This window comes from Vicugna pacos, chromosome 11 (assembly GCF_048564905.1).
Source record: "Vicugna pacos chromosome 11, VicPac4, whole genome shotgun sequence".
Classification (NCBI taxonomy): domain Eukaryota; kingdom Metazoa; phylum Chordata; class Mammalia; order Artiodactyla; family Camelidae; genus Vicugna; species Vicugna pacos.
In genome coordinates this window covers 100,553,934-100,570,241 of record NC_132997.1, presented here as the reverse complement: position 1 = coordinate 100,570,241, position 16,308 = coordinate 100,553,934, and the positions used below count along the sequence as shown (strand labels likewise).

At 60.3% G+C, this 16,308-nt stretch overlaps 1 protein-coding gene across 1 annotated transcript in view; it reads left to right on the top strand.

Moving 5' to 3' along the window:
* The window catches only part of TCERG1L (transcription elongation regulator 1 like), a 171,655-nt gene that overhangs the window by 105,133 nt on the left and 50,214 nt on the right, over nucleotides 1-16,308 (top strand). Inside the window, exons 5-6 of the mRNA XM_072972382.1 lie at nucleotides 10,017-10,108; nucleotides 13,400-13,488. Of these exons, the coding sequence (XP_072828483.1) occupies nucleotides 10,017-10,108; nucleotides 13,400-13,488 (181 nt within the window). The remainder of the gene's footprint in view (nucleotides 1-10,016; nucleotides 10,109-13,399; nucleotides 13,489-16,308) is intronic.

Sequence of the window (16,308 nt, the reverse complement as noted above, 5' to 3'; positions counted from 1 at the left end):
CTCTTCGTGTGTAACTGAAGGTTATGTTAAAATGTGCCTTGAGGATGTTCTACGCTCTGAAGCCGTGAATACTCGAGGCAAGAGAACTAAAGGGTTAAATAGGATATTTGAGCTCTGAGGCGCTAACACTTAATTTTAGCATCGTCACGAGGCTCCTAGGGGAGCTGCAGGCTCCTCCAGAGATGCCTTTGCTTCTAGGAAATGACAGTCACAGAAGACAGCAGCCTGGGAAAGACCTTCAGTGTGAAAATGGGTTTAAGCATTTGATGATGTGTGTGAACCACTGTGTAAGGTACCATATGCAACCTCGTGCGTTAGCACTGTTGACAACACCGACGGTGGCACGCGTCACTGTCCTCGTGTTTTTGCCTTCACGGCTCCCTGTGGCACCCACGCAGAGGGAAGGGGACGGCTGGCCTCGCACTGGCCGCGGCCGGCCCCGGCTCCCTGCTCTGGCCCCACCTGCCGTCACCTGCCCGGCTTCTGGGGCAGAGTTGTGTTAAGGACGTGATGTCTAGGCTCTGGGACTTGACACCTGCTCTGTCTCCATAAGGTGCTCCCGGCCTTGTCCCAGCACCACCCACCTTTGGACCCTCTGTCCACAGCCCTGTGTGTAGTCACCTGTGCGGCTCCGCGGGGGCCAGTCCGCCCCAGCCAAGGCGCCTCAGCCGCGGGGTTGGACGGTCACGGACTGCCCAAGGCGCACCCTGACTTCAGAGCCTTTCTTCCCCCCCTCCAGCCCCTGGCACTCATGCCCCATTAGAGCAGGGCTGTGTCTGGTGCCTGATTTTGACCAAAAAGTGAAGAAACAGTTGTGAGCCCTTTGTCCTCGGGGCACACTGCTGTCACTAGGCACAGAAACGAGAATGTGGGGACTCTGAACCTGCCAGTACCCCCACCCTGCAGTCAGAGCCTCCCCGGTGACTGCGGGCCCCTGTGGGACTAGCGGTTTGTTAGAGCTCTGAGGAGGGCACGAGGGAGCTCGAAATATCCTTGGGACTAAAGGGAAGGCAGAGACTTACTAACTGTCCAGGAGCCAGGATGCTGGTTAAATACAAATGGCGGCGGGCCAGGCCCCACTGCCGGAGGGAAGAGGGAAGTGGAGGCAGACCGCGACCCGCGGTGGGGCCCTGGGCTGGACGGCTGCCGCTGGGGGCGAGGAGCGGGAGGGCGGCTCCGGGGGGGCGTCGGGAGACGGGCGGGGAGCAGCGGCAGGGGGCCGTGCCAGCGCACCGAGGGGGACTTCTGTCCCGGGAGCAGCCTCCAGGCCCCCCTGTTCACCAGCCGGCGTCTGTCCCAGGCCTGCCGCTTGGGGCCGCCCGGAGGTGGAAGCTGTCGGTGGCCTGGGGGGCTTGTCGAACGTGGGGTGCAGCACACAGCCCGCCCCTCACACCCAGGCCAGAGGAGGCCATCGAGTGCCCTTGGAGTCGGGGGAGGGAGGCTTCCACCGGATGAGGGAAAATGATGCGTCGCAGGACAGCTTTCCCAGGTGTTGTCCATGCTCTGAAGGCAATGCCAAGTACAGGTTTTTGGGTTTTTTTTTAATGGTGACAGCTTATTTTTCGTGTCACCTTTAGAAAAAGCCACATGCTGACACTTTGCTCGCTCATTTCTCCGTGCGTGTCTGCTTCCTCTCAGTCTTTTCTGACAGGTGTAGACCGGAGAACCTGACTACGCAGGGGACCTCGGGACAACAAATTTAACTTCTGTGACGGCTGAAAACTCATCAAGATAGTAGCCTTCTGTGCCCGTGTGTGCGTGTCCGTGTGCGTGTGCAGGTGCTGTGCGTGTGCCCGTGTGTGCGCGCGCATGTGCAGGTGCTGTGCGTATTGGGTGCACCGTCACCTCTCAGGCGGGTGGGCACCTGCGCCCCTGCTGCCAGCTCCAGTCACCAGGGCGCCGCAGTGACAAGCCCAGCCGTGACTTTGGTGACACCCGTTGGAGGCACAGACGTCACCAGCGTGTGCTCCCCAGCATCCCAGGGGCGGGGCAGAGTGATGGCGGGCGCTCTCCTTCCTTCAGCAGCCGTGGCTCCCACGCTGCCTTGAAGGGGGGCTGCAGAAGTAACTCAGCCTGGCACCGCGGAGCGGGTGTGTGCTCGCTGGAGAAGGCTGAATGCTGCACGTCTGCAGCACGTTCTGCCTGAGCCAGAGGGGAGTGTTTTAAAGGAGGTTTGCAGTCTGTCTGCGTGAGTCTCTCTCCGTCCCCCTTCCAGCCTCCACCTCTTCCTCCGTCCCCCGCTGTCTCCATCACTGTCCCTCCGCCTCCTGGCCCGAGTTTGGGGGAAGGCCTTAACTGGCTTAGTACACATCTGCCGGAGTGCGCAGAATCTTCTACGTGTCCTTACGGAAGCTGTCTCATTTAACGTGTCTCTCTTGCCTGCGCTGTACCCACTTTGGGATGAACTTCGCATGTATGTTTTGAAATTGCAAAAGGCTCACCTGTAGCTCCTTCATTTGTTCGTCGGTTCATTCACAGAGCACGTGTGTATTGAGGTCGGGGCGGGGGGTGGCCTGGGCAGCCGGCCGCCTGGATCACCCGCCGGACACGCACTGCCTGGGTGCGGCCGCCTCTGGCCCCGGCGGACACGGCCTGCTCCCAGGGCTGCGGTGCCGGTGGGTCTGGAGCAGCGTTCTGGGCCAGTGCTGCACCGGCCCAGTTTCCATCCCACACCCTGATGTCCCCCGTGCGCCGCGTCCACGCCGGAAACGGGCAGCAGTGCTGTCACCGCCGACACGCCAAAGCTCGTCGTGTTGCCTGCCAGAGTCCCGCGTCTCCGTTCTGACATTGGTCCCCGTCAGCCTGCGTAGCCCGCCTTCACGAAAGGATGGGGGGCTTCAGGTTTTATAACGGCCGGTGAGGATAACCCATCACCCACAGCCGTTCTGTCCAGCCGACGCAGGAGTTGAGGGGTCAGGGCTGACCGGGGGGAGGGGCAGGGCACAGCCACTCAGGGAATGACACGGCCACGGGCGCCCAGATGGCGGAAGATTCAGCCCCCACATGGAGCTTCCGAATCCGCCCATTGTAACACGACGGCTGCCGACTGGCCCTCCCACGTGCCAGGACAGCCCCCGGGCTGGCCCTGAGAGGTCAAATTGGGGGGGGGGGGTGGCCCGGGGCCTGGGAAGCCCCGCCCCTTCCCTGGAGCAGTTGGAGTAATCGTCCCACTTGTTAGCCTGTGAAGTTACCGAGCCCATAGAACCAGCCACCGCGCCCCTCATGGCCAGTCTCATTTTCCAGGCTGACTTCACGCTCTGAGGCCACCGCTCTCCCTTCTGGCTGAGAAGGCCCGCGTTCTGGCTGCGGAGTGTGTCTCCTAGGCCTTGGTCGCTCTCTCTGCCTTCAGAGATGGCTCACACTCTGTCTATGGCGTGTGTATCTCTGAATTAATCTACCTTTGCTCAACCATGGCTCGCTCTTGAATTCTTCCCTGCATGAAGCCAAGGACCCTCACTTGGCAGGGCACATCCCAGGGACTTGCCTGGGACCTGGGACACCACCATCTTCTCACGCTCCGTTTCTCCTGTATCACAGTGGTGACACCGGACACTGTGGAGTCCATCAGGCCAGCAGCAGACCCTGGGGAGCCCTGGCTGGGGATCTTGGCTGGGGACGGAGGTGGGAGGACAAGTGACATGCGGTGCGGGCACTCTGCGGGAGTGGGGTGATGGTCACGTTACAGGGTGGACCCACGTCACAGTCCTGTGACCCTTCCTTGTGGAGGAAGCCAAGCTCTCGTCCTCTAGGGTGAGTGTTTTGAAACCCTTTGTTCCAGAAAGGGGGATCCAGGGTGTTACAAACTGGCAGGGGGTGAATTCCGTTTGCAGCTTGTCAACCCTGTGAAATGGCTGCCCATGAAAAATTTAGGGCTCGGGAACGATTCGCCGTTTACCTGAAAATGAGCTTCAGCTACAGTGAAGGCGAGAAGGACTTCTCTGCTGAGGGAGCAGGACAGTGGGTTTGTGCGGGTGGGCCCGAGCGCGGGACCCAGGGCCCATCAGTGACCTGTGACCCTCGCCCTCTCCAGCACGCAGTGTCCTGAGGTCCTGGATGCCGGCTGCTGCGCTGGCCCCCTGAGCAGGCCTGACAGCATCACCCGGAGGTGCCCCTGCCGGACCAGTGTCTGTCCTTTATCCCCGTGTGGGGCTCTCAGAGAAAACCGCCCGAGCCGCCGGGGTCCTGTCTGTGTTGCTGGCTGTGGGCCTGCTGTGCGCGCCAAGGCTGCGTCCCCAGTGAGACGGGGAGGTGTGTTGGTACGGACGCTCCCAGCATCATCATGACGCCTGGGCAGCTGCGCCCCCAGGTGTCCGGGGACTTTGACTCACAGCCCCAGGTCTCCAGCCACGTCGGCCACGCTAAGTGGTGGGTGCCTCCAGAGGACGGGAGACCCAGCCCGTGGGCCCGAGAGGAGGGCAGGGAGAACAGCTCCCCGTGAGCCCAGCCTGGCCACGCTGACCACCCTTCCAATCTCTGAGCAGGGAGACCCCGGGTCTCCCCGGTGGCGCAGCTTGAGGGGACAGGGGACGGCAGGAGCGACCTCCCTGCTCCAGGCTCCCTCCACCAGGCTTCCCCGCCCCCCACAGACCAGCTCAACACCCTGCTGCCTGCCGTCTGGTCCTCTCGGTTTGCTTGTCTTCGGCCCCGCCGTCTGTTCGTGTCTCTCCGGCGTCCGCTGGTCCTCCAGGGCCGGCGGCCCTGCTAGGGCACCACCTGGGCTGCAGTAACACTGGGCTCGGCCACGTTCCCGGGGCCCAGTCTCCTTTTGATATTTTGGTTTTTATGGAGAGGGTGGATTCTGGAAATCAGCGCCTTCTCCGCCTCATTCAGAACCATACGCAACTGACGGCGTGTGCCATTTTCATTATCTTACGCAGAAACTCATTTTCCTCTTATTTTATTATCAAATTTGTCAAAGGACCCCAGTGCCGCTCAGTTGGCAAATAATTTCCGCCTTCCCTTATGATTTATGTTCCAACCTGGAAAGTGGCTCACCTCGTCTCGGCGTCTTGCGTGTAAAGGGAGATGATGGTTTCTATTTGGCCCGGGCGTCGCAGGAACTATTTTAAGATGGTGCTTACGAGGAGCCAGGATTCAAGATTAAAGCACCGCTCATCATTCCCCGTAAGGCACTTCCCTAAGTGGACGGCGCGTCACTTGTTCTTGGAGGTGAGAATGTTCATCTAGGGAAACGGGTCGCTAGATGTGGCGACCCCGGAAGACGGAGCCCAGGATGACAGGGCTGCCCCTCGCAGCCCACGTCCCCCACAGCCTCTCCAGTCACTGAGGAGACCTCCGCTTCCAAGCACCGCCCCCGCAGACACCCAAATGTTTGCTGTTTCCAGCCTGCTGCGGGCTGAGGCCCGCGCGCGTGCGGGGTTAGTGGTGTGGGATCGCTCTGTAAACCTTCCCGTGACGGCCAGTGGTCTGCAACGACCAGAGACCTCAAGCCATCCTGGTGCCCCCCAGCCTCACCGGCACCCCCAGGAAGTCACCGTCAGGGTCCCATGGCGCAGGTGGTCTGTGGGTCAGGCGTCTCCTCATTCTCGGAGGAGACCCTGCACTAACTCCACGCGAGGTCACCGCTGGCTTCCAGAGTCTAAGGGCCTCTTGCCTCTTCGTGGGGTTAATCCACTTCCATCCCCCCAGGAGGAGACCGGAAGACTGTCCGCACCGGCCCTCCAAGGTCACCGCTGGCCTCTTCTTTTCCCTGCGATGTGCCCCAAGCATTCCAGGCCTCCTGTTGACTTTCAAAGTCCTAGAGTTGCAAGAAATTTAGGAGATGAGTTAACTTTTTAGAGGAGGAAACTGGGACCAAGACAGGGCAGAATGTATTGGATTCAAATGGGACTGAATTTCAGAATCACCCTTTGAAGTAGAAGATGCTGACAAATTTTCATCACTTTTGACCATTAGACATTAGATAATTTGGACTTGTCTGTGAAGGTTCTTCATTTTAATAATTAAAAAATGATTTTTAAATGTTTAAAAACACCCTAGTCCTTTATTCAGCAGAAGCAGCCTTTGCGGAAGCGCAGGGCACGGCTGCTGACCCAGCTCCGCCGCGAGGAACCCGTCTTCGGTCTGAGCCTGGGTGCCCGAAGACAGCAGGTTCCTTTGAGTCTTCACGGCTCTGTGACGCTAAGAGGACAGGCGGTTTGGATGGGAATCATGGCCTGGGGTGACATGCTGGACAGCTGGCGGGACCCCTGCCCTCAGATCAGGATGCAGCACACCCACCTCATGCTTCTCTCAGGGACGCAAGGTTGGCTGATTGCTGGGCCGAGAGTTTTCACAGCTAAGCCTTGCCCATGAGAAGGAGCTCAGTCTTCTGTCCTCTTTGTTCAAGGGGACAAGTTATTGCCACCGGCCACCTCCCAAGGGCTGCAGTGTACCCCCTCCCCTCCCCGATTCCCACAGCCTTCTGAGGGAAGTCGCCGTCCGGCTGCACCCACCTCTGCCCCCACTTCTGCCCACGAGCACCAGGGCTGTGCTGGACTCCGGACACGCAGCAGATGTGTGCGTGTCAGCTGATTGATCCACATCACCCAGGCCCCTTTTCCCTTCCAGACTCCACGCCACCTTCCCGGGCCCCTGTTACTCAGCCCTGGCAGGAGGAAAATCGGCCGCAGGCCAGCTAAGAGCTCTCCAGACCCGAGAGCCGGGCCTGATGGAGGGGTGAGCTGTGCGGGGAGACGTGCCGCGCGCTCCCAGCGCTTCGGCGCCCGGGGACTCACAGCTTGTGGGTGTCCCTCCATAAGCCAGTCCTCCAGGCACCCCGGGGCGCTTTATGACAACATCGTCGGAGTTTGCAGAGAGGCCCAGGGTGCAGGGCAGTTACGCGTGTCAGAGGGCCCTGCAGCCGCCCGAGGCCCGCGGCACTTCCAGGGCGGAACGGCCAGATGCCAGCCACCCCGGGAGCGCAGGGCCGCCGGGCTCAGCCACACAGCGAGGCGGCCATGGGACCCGTGCGATTAGAAAGTGCCGGCTCGTAAGGACGGAGTGCAGGGCCGGGCCCAGGCGTTTGTCACAGGAGTCGAGTGGGGGGCCGTGGCGCCCCGAGGGGCTTTCAAGTGATTCCCCAGGAAGGACTTCCTTCTCAAAGAAGCAGTCACAGTGCACACCGCCGGTGTCTTTGTCCCCAGAGCTGGATTTGTGGAGCTGATTTCTACCAGGCTCAACTGGTTTTAAAAAGCAAGAAAAAATGCATGTATTTTCTCAGGGTGACAAGGGATGACGTGTAAGCAGACGGCTCTCTCCGAGAAGAGTGTTCTAATGAGCAGGGGGCCCTGTTCCAGTTTCCCCTCCCGTTTTTGTTTATAACGCGTGTGATTGCACAAGCTGAGAGGATGCTGACTTGCGGGTCTGGTGACGCAGGATGGCTGCAGCCCCTGCCCGGAGCCCCCATGTTGGCACAGGACACAGCCGCTTCCTCCTGGCACGGCCCCCGTGCAGACTGGGAAGGACCCCAGGCCACGTGGCTCTGGCTCGAGCTCAGGTCGTGAAAAGCCATCTGCTCGTTTCTGTCCACAGCACAGGGCTCAGTCCAGCAATTAGAAAGCGGAGCCCAGGGTCACAACCCAAACGGGCCACCTCCTTAGAAGTTCAAGCTCCTCTCCCCTTCCTTGGGCTCTGTGGGGAGGCGGGCGGGGGGGGGTGGGTTTCTGCTTATTCTCTGGCCTCCCTTGCTGGGCGGGGCTGACGGTCCCAGGTCCTGTGGGCGGCTCTGGGGAGCTCCCGTGGCTGCAGTCTCTTGGATGAGGCCGTGTCCTTGTGTCCCCATCCTCTTTCTCACAAGAGCTGCTCTGGTGGGTTCTCCAGACACTGCCCTCTTGGCTTCCTCCAGAACGGGCCCTCGCGTCCCTCTGGCTGGACCAGACATCCCACCAGGGCTGCCCGCAGCTAGACGTCACGGCAAATCCACTCTGCCCACCTTGGGTACTGGCCCTCGGATGCAGCGGGGAGAAGGGCTGGGTCCCAGAGCTGCCCCTCAGACTCCTCCTGGCAAACTCGCTGCTCCCGTCTCACACGAGCTGACTGGCTGGTGGGATCGGGGCCAGGGCTGAAGCAGAGACGGAGCTCCGCGGCCCCAGGCCTTGTTAGACAGGGGGCTCCGCGGGACGAGTGGGGCGGTCGTCGGAGAATGCACTGTCGATCTAATGGCATCACCGCGCCTGCTCCACGGCTGGTTCTGCCCTGAGAGGACAACCTCATTGCTGAGGGTCCCCGGGTGTTTAGGGCACCTGGTCTCCACCGCACAAAGGGCCTCTGAGTAGAAGCAGGAGTGGGCAGCCCCACCCAGAGTCCCGGCGCCACGCTGCACGCCCACCTCGGCAGCAGGCGGGTGTGGGGCGCATTGTTCTTGCAGGTTCCGGAGATGCTCGTCGCCCGGGGCCCTGCTGTCACCCTGAGAGACAACACAGCAGTCCCGCTGCCCGTGCGGTAGAGCGGGGTCCGGGTTTACAGCTCGGTGACCAGTGGGTGGCTCCTTCCCCAAGGCCAACAGGGAAGTGGCCCGAGGCGTGTCTCTGGGTGGTGGTCACATCTGCCCAGGAGCGCCGCGGTCGGCTCTGTGCGTGAAAGAAGGTGCGGTCCAGGCTCTAGACGCACGTGCGTGAGAAGTGAGGACCGCAGGAGCCCGCGAGGCCTGGCTCCCTGCTCGGCCTGTTAGCCATCAGCTCCACAAAGCCCCGTTTAACAGCTAGGACCAGCCTGCTGGCCACTGGAGAGAGCCTGCAGGCCAGACCACCCTTCAGAGTGACAGCGAGTGGGCAAGGGCCTCTCTGAGGTCGTGACAAACTCTATCCATCCATCCATGCCGGTGACAGATGGAGGGGAGACATCCGGGTTGGCTCCCCCATGCTTCTGCCTAGTCCAGGTGCAGCACCTCTGGGGGGCCTGGTGCTGGTCCACCTCCACCTCCGAGCGCATAATGGAGGGTCGGAGTGAGGGGCTTCCTCACCGAGGGCTCACGCAGGCTGGATGCCGCTCTGAAGCCGTGAGTGCAGGTACGGATGCCGCCTGGGCGCCGTGGCTGGGCCCCATGCGGGAGCTGAGCCAGTGCATGCACACACACGTACACACAGACACAAGCGCACACACACACACAAATGCACACACACACACAAACACACATGCACACACACTAGTACACGCACATACACATATACACGCACACCAGGACACACACATGCACACACATTCACATATGCACGTGCACACACATGCACACACACACACACACAGGCACACACACACGCAGATGCTCCTCGTCCCTCCTTCCTCCCTTCCGCTGGGAGGACGTGCCCCTGGGACCTTCCCAGCTGCGCTGGACAGACAGGAGCCCCAGGTCAAACGACCCCTCCCAGGCTCCCCCGGGCGAACTAGGCGTGGTGTGTGGCCGGCTGTCTGGGCCCTCCTGACCATGGCAGTAACACAGCGGTCAGCCCTGCTGGCCAGCACTGCCTGCTCCCTACCCCAGGGCGACGCGGGCATCTTCCATGAGGATGAAGCTGTTTTCACATCCCGTAACCATGTTTTTGCCACTTTCGCCCCCTTCCTCCCAGACACTCACTTTTCAAAGCACCGTGCAGACCGCCCGTGGTCGAGCCAGAGTCCACTTTAGTGACCAAAAAAAAGTGGAAATGGGAGGTGTGACCAACATGGACCCCCTGGGGGGGACCCAGGCCCCAGGTGGCCTATCACGGCCACCAACTGTCAAAGCCTAGGAAAGCCTGGCCTTGCCGCCCGCATTGGCTCTTGTCCTCATCGGGGGCCCGTGTCCTGTAGGTCCGTGACCCATGTGGCCTGGTCCGCAAGGTGTAGCCAATTACCCTGGGGATGGAGTTGCCAGGGGACCTTGTCATGAGGCTGCAGTGGAAGCGTGGTCAGCTCTGCCTCCCGGATGCATGCTTTGTGCCACCACCTTGAGTTCTCAGGCCATTGTTTGCCCCTGTTCAGTTTTTCCAAACTGACGTGACCCGTGGATGCTCATGACGGTTGCTTTGGTCCCACAGATAAAAGCAGGGAGCGCGGCCGAGCGCCCTGCCCTCCGGCCCCGACGCTGCAGGCAGAGAGGAGGAGCCCGGCGGGGGACACGGAGGACAAGGTCGGTGGGCGTGAAAGACGTGAAACCCCGGGCTGGGGGCCCGGGGGCCTGCGCACCCTCACACCCGTTTTCCCGCCTGGCTCTGGGCTGTGACGCTTTGCAGATCCGCGTGTGAAGCAGGGCCAGACCCAGCGGGACCGTGCCAGTTCACTGCAGAGCGGGAGGGAGGGGCGCGTGGGACCTGGGCAGAAGCAGCCTGGCCGTCCCCTCCGCGTCTGGGTCCAGGGCAGTGTGGGTGGTGACCCTGGCCCCCACGGGCGCCGTCCCCGCATCTCAGGAGGCACGTGCACGCAGGCGGCCAGGCTGTCGCAGCCACCTGGCACGCGGGCAAGGCTTCGTCTGCGACTTGTCTCCCTGCCACAGAAAACCCGACACACGTTTGTCTTCTTAACTCAGTAGAGTCTCCGGTCCTTGCCTGCTCCTTACCAAATGGCCTTCGCTGGATCGCCCTTGAGTGTGTTTGAGGCATTTACCTTCCCGTGAATCACCCACAAAACTGGCTTTGATTGCTGCTTTGAAAGTCACAAATGGCACCTGCTCTGATCTGTCAGATACGCTGGAGGCCGCGGGTCTGCCCCCGGGCCCTGTGAACGTTCGCCTCCCTCCGCCGTCACCGGGTGTGTCCCTGCCTCAAGCCTGTGACCTCCCGTTCCCGCCCGTCCGCCACAGCCCCCGCCGCCCCACCCGGGGTTCACGGCTCCCTCCTGCCCTGAGTGCCGATGCCGGACGGTGTGAGTGGATCAGCAACGCGAGTGCAGGCTGAGCTTCCGCTCCCCACGCAGGATTTCTCTAGAGGAGACGCACTGCCAGGCCGGAGTTACGCGTTTGCTAAGCAGGTCGTCTTTCTTCTCTCTTAACTACTTTCTTCATCACGGGGCTCCGCGCCTCTAACTCACTTTTATTACTTCAGCGTGCAAGGGGAGTTTTATGCCACGATTAGCCGTTTTTATCACCACCAGGAAATCATGACCAGCACGGGCCTCAGGAAGACGACCTTGGTAATTAGCCCTGGAGAACGCCGGCGTCGCCGCGTGTAAGTGTTAGTCCCTGTCACAAACCACGTCCCGCCAAGGTCCCTGGAATGATCGGCTGGGGCCACCCCCTGCTCAGAGGCCCCTCACTGGGTTTCATTACTCAATTAGCTTCGTAATGAAAACCGCCCCTAGTTTTTCTGATTGGGTTAGGGACATAAACTCTGGTCCTCACACTCATAGAAATTTGAACACAGCTGTTTCTGGACACTCCTGACATGTTTGTTGTGTAGCTTGAACTCACTTTCTCACGGGACACGAGGACATTTCCTGTTACCCCCGAGTTCTGAAAAACACTGTTCCTAAAGTCACCAACCTGCAGATAATTATATAAATCACAGATCATTTATTCAGTGTGATTACCTGTCACGATGAATGAAGGGCCACAAGCAGACCCCGGGATGGACACATGCGGCCGAGACCGCCTGCCACGGCCCGGGGCTTCCTGGCCTGAGGTCGAGGAGACGGGCTGCCAACGGCCCCGCCCAGAGTCCACGCTGGACCTCGCCCGGATGAGTGCTGTATCCCTGGCCCTCCGGCCCGTCCTCCGTCCCCTCCTCCCGTCCGTCCTCCTGCCGGCTCTGCTGACACTGGCTGTTCGCTCCCTTTGACTCGGGTCCTCCTCCGCTGTGAGGAGAAGACAGCCTCACTCTGCAGCCGAGGGCTCTGCGGGAGCTCCACGTTGCTCGTTTGGGGCTCTTTTAACTTTATGTCTGAATTTGGTGCTTCAGTGCTCCCAGAATTTGGCCCTTTCCTTTCGAATGAATCAGAAATTTGGCCGCAACGGTGGGATGAGTCCTGGTCCCAGAGTGGCCCTTGGGGGCCCTGGAGCAAGTCTGTGGTCTTTAGGGTCCACCGTTACATCCCTGCACGGCCGGCCCTGCAGCATCAGGCTCACACGGGGTGAGGGGCTGTGGTGTCCCCACTCTTCATCATTCAGACCAACGGTTAATGGTGTCCTCGCCTTCGCTCGCAAGGCACTGACAGTGGTGACGGTCGAAACAGATTCTCCACACGCGGGGTGGCGTTCCGGGACGCGTTCCAATCCTTACACATGAACCTACAGCCGTGATCGCTCCTGACTCCACCCAGAGCCCGGCTGCCGCTTTGAGAAGCGTCTAGCGTCTACTTCACCTGGTTCCGAGAGACAGCGAGCGCAGTCCTCTCTACAGTCTTCTAAATTTGGGATTTAAAACCATGGAAGCAGCCGGTAGAAGGGAAAAACTTCCTCCCCACCAGGGTTTGCTGCACTCCCTGCGACTGCATTTCTTTCTTACAGCTACTCCCAAGCTGAGGCCGAGTCTCCCTAAAACACACACACACACAACCTCCTCCCTGGGGTCCTCCAGTCCCCCCGTAGGGACTGGGTTCGGATTCCTTTTGTCGAACGAAACCCGGGGTCCGCTGCAACCTGCTGGGCCGACAGGCCAGCCTGAACCGGGGGTCCGAGCTGCGGTGCAACCGTCCGTGTTTTCCAGCCTCACGCAGCTTCTACTTCTCTCCAAATTCCATCCATAGTGAACAACGATCAAGCGTCCCAGCCACAGTTTATTTTTTTTAACTTTAGGAAGTAAGTCTTCATTTTCTTCTATGTGATGCCACGTTCAAACATTTTTATTTTCTCGATGGAGACAGAGACGGAGGGATTCAAACCCCGCAGTGCACCAGAATCACCCGCACAACGTAAAACACGCCCTGACGTCGGCCCCCAGGGAGACGCTCTAGGAGGCGCGTCACCGGGGCTGCTGGACCCGGCAAGCAGTGGGCTTGCCACTTCCTCCTGCCTTCGAGGGCCGGGCCGGGCCGGGCCGGCCGCACCCGGGACCCTCACAGCTCCGAGGTTCTCTGCCCCTGAAGGCAGCGTTTGGGGCACCGTGACTCCAGCCGCTGGGTCAGCCCGTTCCCAGAGACAAATGCAGCGGGGCTTCCTGCCCCCAGGACGCCCAGGCAGCCAGAAGCAGGCTCTCGGCTGCCACGCCTGTGCCTGATTCTGCACAAGCAGGCGGCTCAGCCCGTCTGGGCTAACCGGGGGTCGCCTCAGTCTGAGCGACTCCGCCTGGTTGTGCCGCTGGTTCTAGGCTGTGGCACGACTGCCCGGTCCCCTTCGCTGACTGTCCCCAGCGGGCCACCATCTAGCAGCCGCTGTGGGCAGGTCTGTCTGCAGAAGACCTGTTCTCCTTTATTTGGCTGCTTATCATTGGAGACGAGTGTTTTAAGTTTAAAAAAAAAGAAAGTGATCTCCTTCTGTTTCTGTTGAAAGGAGCCTCCTTCGATCCTAGTGACAGGAGAGGACAGCGCAGCCAAAGGCACGAGACCCGTGGCCTCCACCCCAGTGCCCGGATCCCCCTGGTAAGATGCCCGGAGCCCGGGAGCCGTGGGAAAGAGCCTCGTCTGGTCCCAGCGTGTGCTGGCTCTCACCACAGGGGAATGCATGCTCCTTAGGTGACGCTGTTTTTAAAAATTACTTTGCAACTCCTGGTGGATGTATTCCCCCCTGTTGTCACGTTCTGCAGGAAGGAAAATAGCATGAGAGTGCTAAGTTCTCCAGCTCCGATATATTTGCAACTATGTATTAAAATCGTGATGCGGTCGTGTGTCGGCGGGTGAAAGGCGGTGTCTGGAGGAAGCACAGCGTGCCTTGAGGTCACAGGCTTTTCCCTCTCCTCCGAGAAAAGCCTGGCTGAATGGCTGTTAATTAAAGCTGTGTCTGACTCTCCCAGCTGCCCCGTGAGGAGTCCTGATCTGTGAGTGCGCCACACGCAAAGTGCCCTCCACCAGGGAGCCCTGACTTCGGTGTTTTATAAATGTCCTTTCGTAATGGAGTAATTCGGAAGCAGAATAAAAAGGCTGTTATGGCAAAAATTAGTGTTAGAACCTGAAGATGAGAGTGCAGGGTGTAGCTGGGAGGAGCCACTCGTTCAGAGAGCAGAAATGCAACCTCTTGCGTCCGTTCCGTGAGCGGTTGGGGTGGGGGCAGCAGCCGACCGGGGTCCCCAGGGTGGCGTCCACCCCACGTGATGTCCCTGGTAACTGGCGATGCCGAAGGCACGTGGGGCGTCTGCGCACCCTGGTCACCTGATTACTGTGGGACACCGGGCTCTTAACTGGAGAGACCTTCTCTGTCTGGTCAGTGGTCAGTGGTCAGTGTTGCCGGCATCCGGTGGCCTCCTGCCCTTTGCCTTCAGCTGAAATGCTCCACACACTGGGGACGCCTCACAGAGAAGGGACTCCTCGTGCTGACGCTCAGTGACATAGTATTTCCAACAACACCCGTTCTCCAATCCCAGCACTTACCGAGTGTCCCGTGATTCAGTTCAGTTCTGACGCCAACGCCTGGAGTTCGCCCCGACCCCGCGGGCTACGGGCTCAGCCCACAACCCTGCCCCTGCTTCAGGCCCTGCTGCAGCCGGGGTCCGCGGGCCACCGGCACCTCTGCCTGGCTGACCACAAATTCTGGCGTCCCCGCGACCTCCCCTCAGGTTCGATAATTTGCTAGAATGACTCACAGGACTTAGGAGAGTGATTTACGTGTGACGACAGTTTTATTCTGAAGGACACAGCACAGGGCCGGCCAACGGAAGAGGCGGTACGGGGCAAGCGTGTGGAAGAGCCTCAGAGCCTCCGCGCCTTCCTGGGGCCACCCCCCTCCCAGGTCATCAATGTGGGCACCAGCCAGGACGTTCTCGAACCCAGATAGGGTTTTGTGGACATTTCATCCCACAGCAGCCCTGTCCCCTCCTGGAGGTCGGGGGCAGGGCCAAAAACCCTCCCTCCAATCACGTGGTGGGCCCCTCTGTGACCAGCCCCCCGCCCCCAAGAGTCACCTCATCAGCGTGAACGTGCGTGTGGTCAGAGGGGCTCCTTATGGATAAAAAGATCCTCCAGTCACTCAACTGATTCCAAGAGCCTCCGGAGCTTGGTGCCAGGAACCGACTGGGGACAAAACGAACAATGTGCATTTTTGTGATGCCACAAATGCCGTCTGGGGTCTTCCGTGACCAGACCCTCTCACGTGTGCTTTGAAGGCAATAACACTTTACAACAAGTCATATTCAGGGGGTTGAGATAAACCCAGCGCAGGTGTGGCCCTGTTCCTCTGCGTCCGCAGTGCTGCGCTTGGGGGATTGCAATGAGGTGAAGATGTGACCTTGAGCACAAGCGCCTTCTAATTGTGGAAGCCGCATTTTCATTCCTTGATAATGCCGTTGAGGGCAGAGCGCTTCGTGAGATCTGAAATCGCACTGTCCCGGCTTCCGCTCCTGCTCCGTGTGGGTCTCTGCCTGTAAATTATTAAGCAGCCCCGAGTGGCAGCTGTGTGGGAGCCGTCCCCTCCTGACTCAGCGGCAGCAGGTCGGGGAAGGCAGGTGACACGTGCTCACACACTGCAGGAGAGCGGTCGTGCCCACAGGCGTGCCCACGCCCCGTGTGCACTTTGTGAGTGGGAATTACTCCCGCCGCCTGGACCCGGCATCATTTTGCACCTCTGCTCCCCTCTCTCCCTGCCTCCCTGATTCAGTTCCACCTGAGGGAGGGCTGCCCGGCCTCGCTGAGCAGTCGCCAGGTTAAGGATGCAAGCATTCAAAGACCGGCCACACCTGGGAGGGAGGCTCTGCACCCCCTGAGAAGTGGAGGAGGGACCCCGGACCTCGCAGGGTGCAGGGGTGCGGGGGCAGCGCAGGACCCAGCTCCTCCTGCGGCTTCTCTCTGACTGGGGAGAGGCTGCGTGCCACGTGGTCTGACCTCACATTCACGTCGGCATCGCACAAATGGAAGCCTCGGTAACGACACGCCTCGTGCCGACTGTGATCTGCCCCCAGGAAGAGCTCGTCTGTCCCGGGATCTATGCCTCTTGCACCCAAGGAGCGCAAATCACCCACCACGACCCCGCTCCAGGGTCGGCTAAGCGTCAGCCCGTATCCGGGGTCAACCAGGTTCTCAGGAGATAAAGCGCAGAGAGACCCACCGGAGGTGCGGGGAGGCCAGGATGCTGGCTCCCCCATCGGCCGTCCCTGCCGGCCACTTACCCACAGCTTAGGGTACTTGAGTCGGCCATCGGCAGGTATGGGTGTCCCCACCCAGACGGAGAACGTTCCAGGGGCGCTGGGCGCCTTTAACTCCCTGATGAGCATGGACTCACGGGAGCGGGTGTTTCAGGTGAAAGCGAGGTGG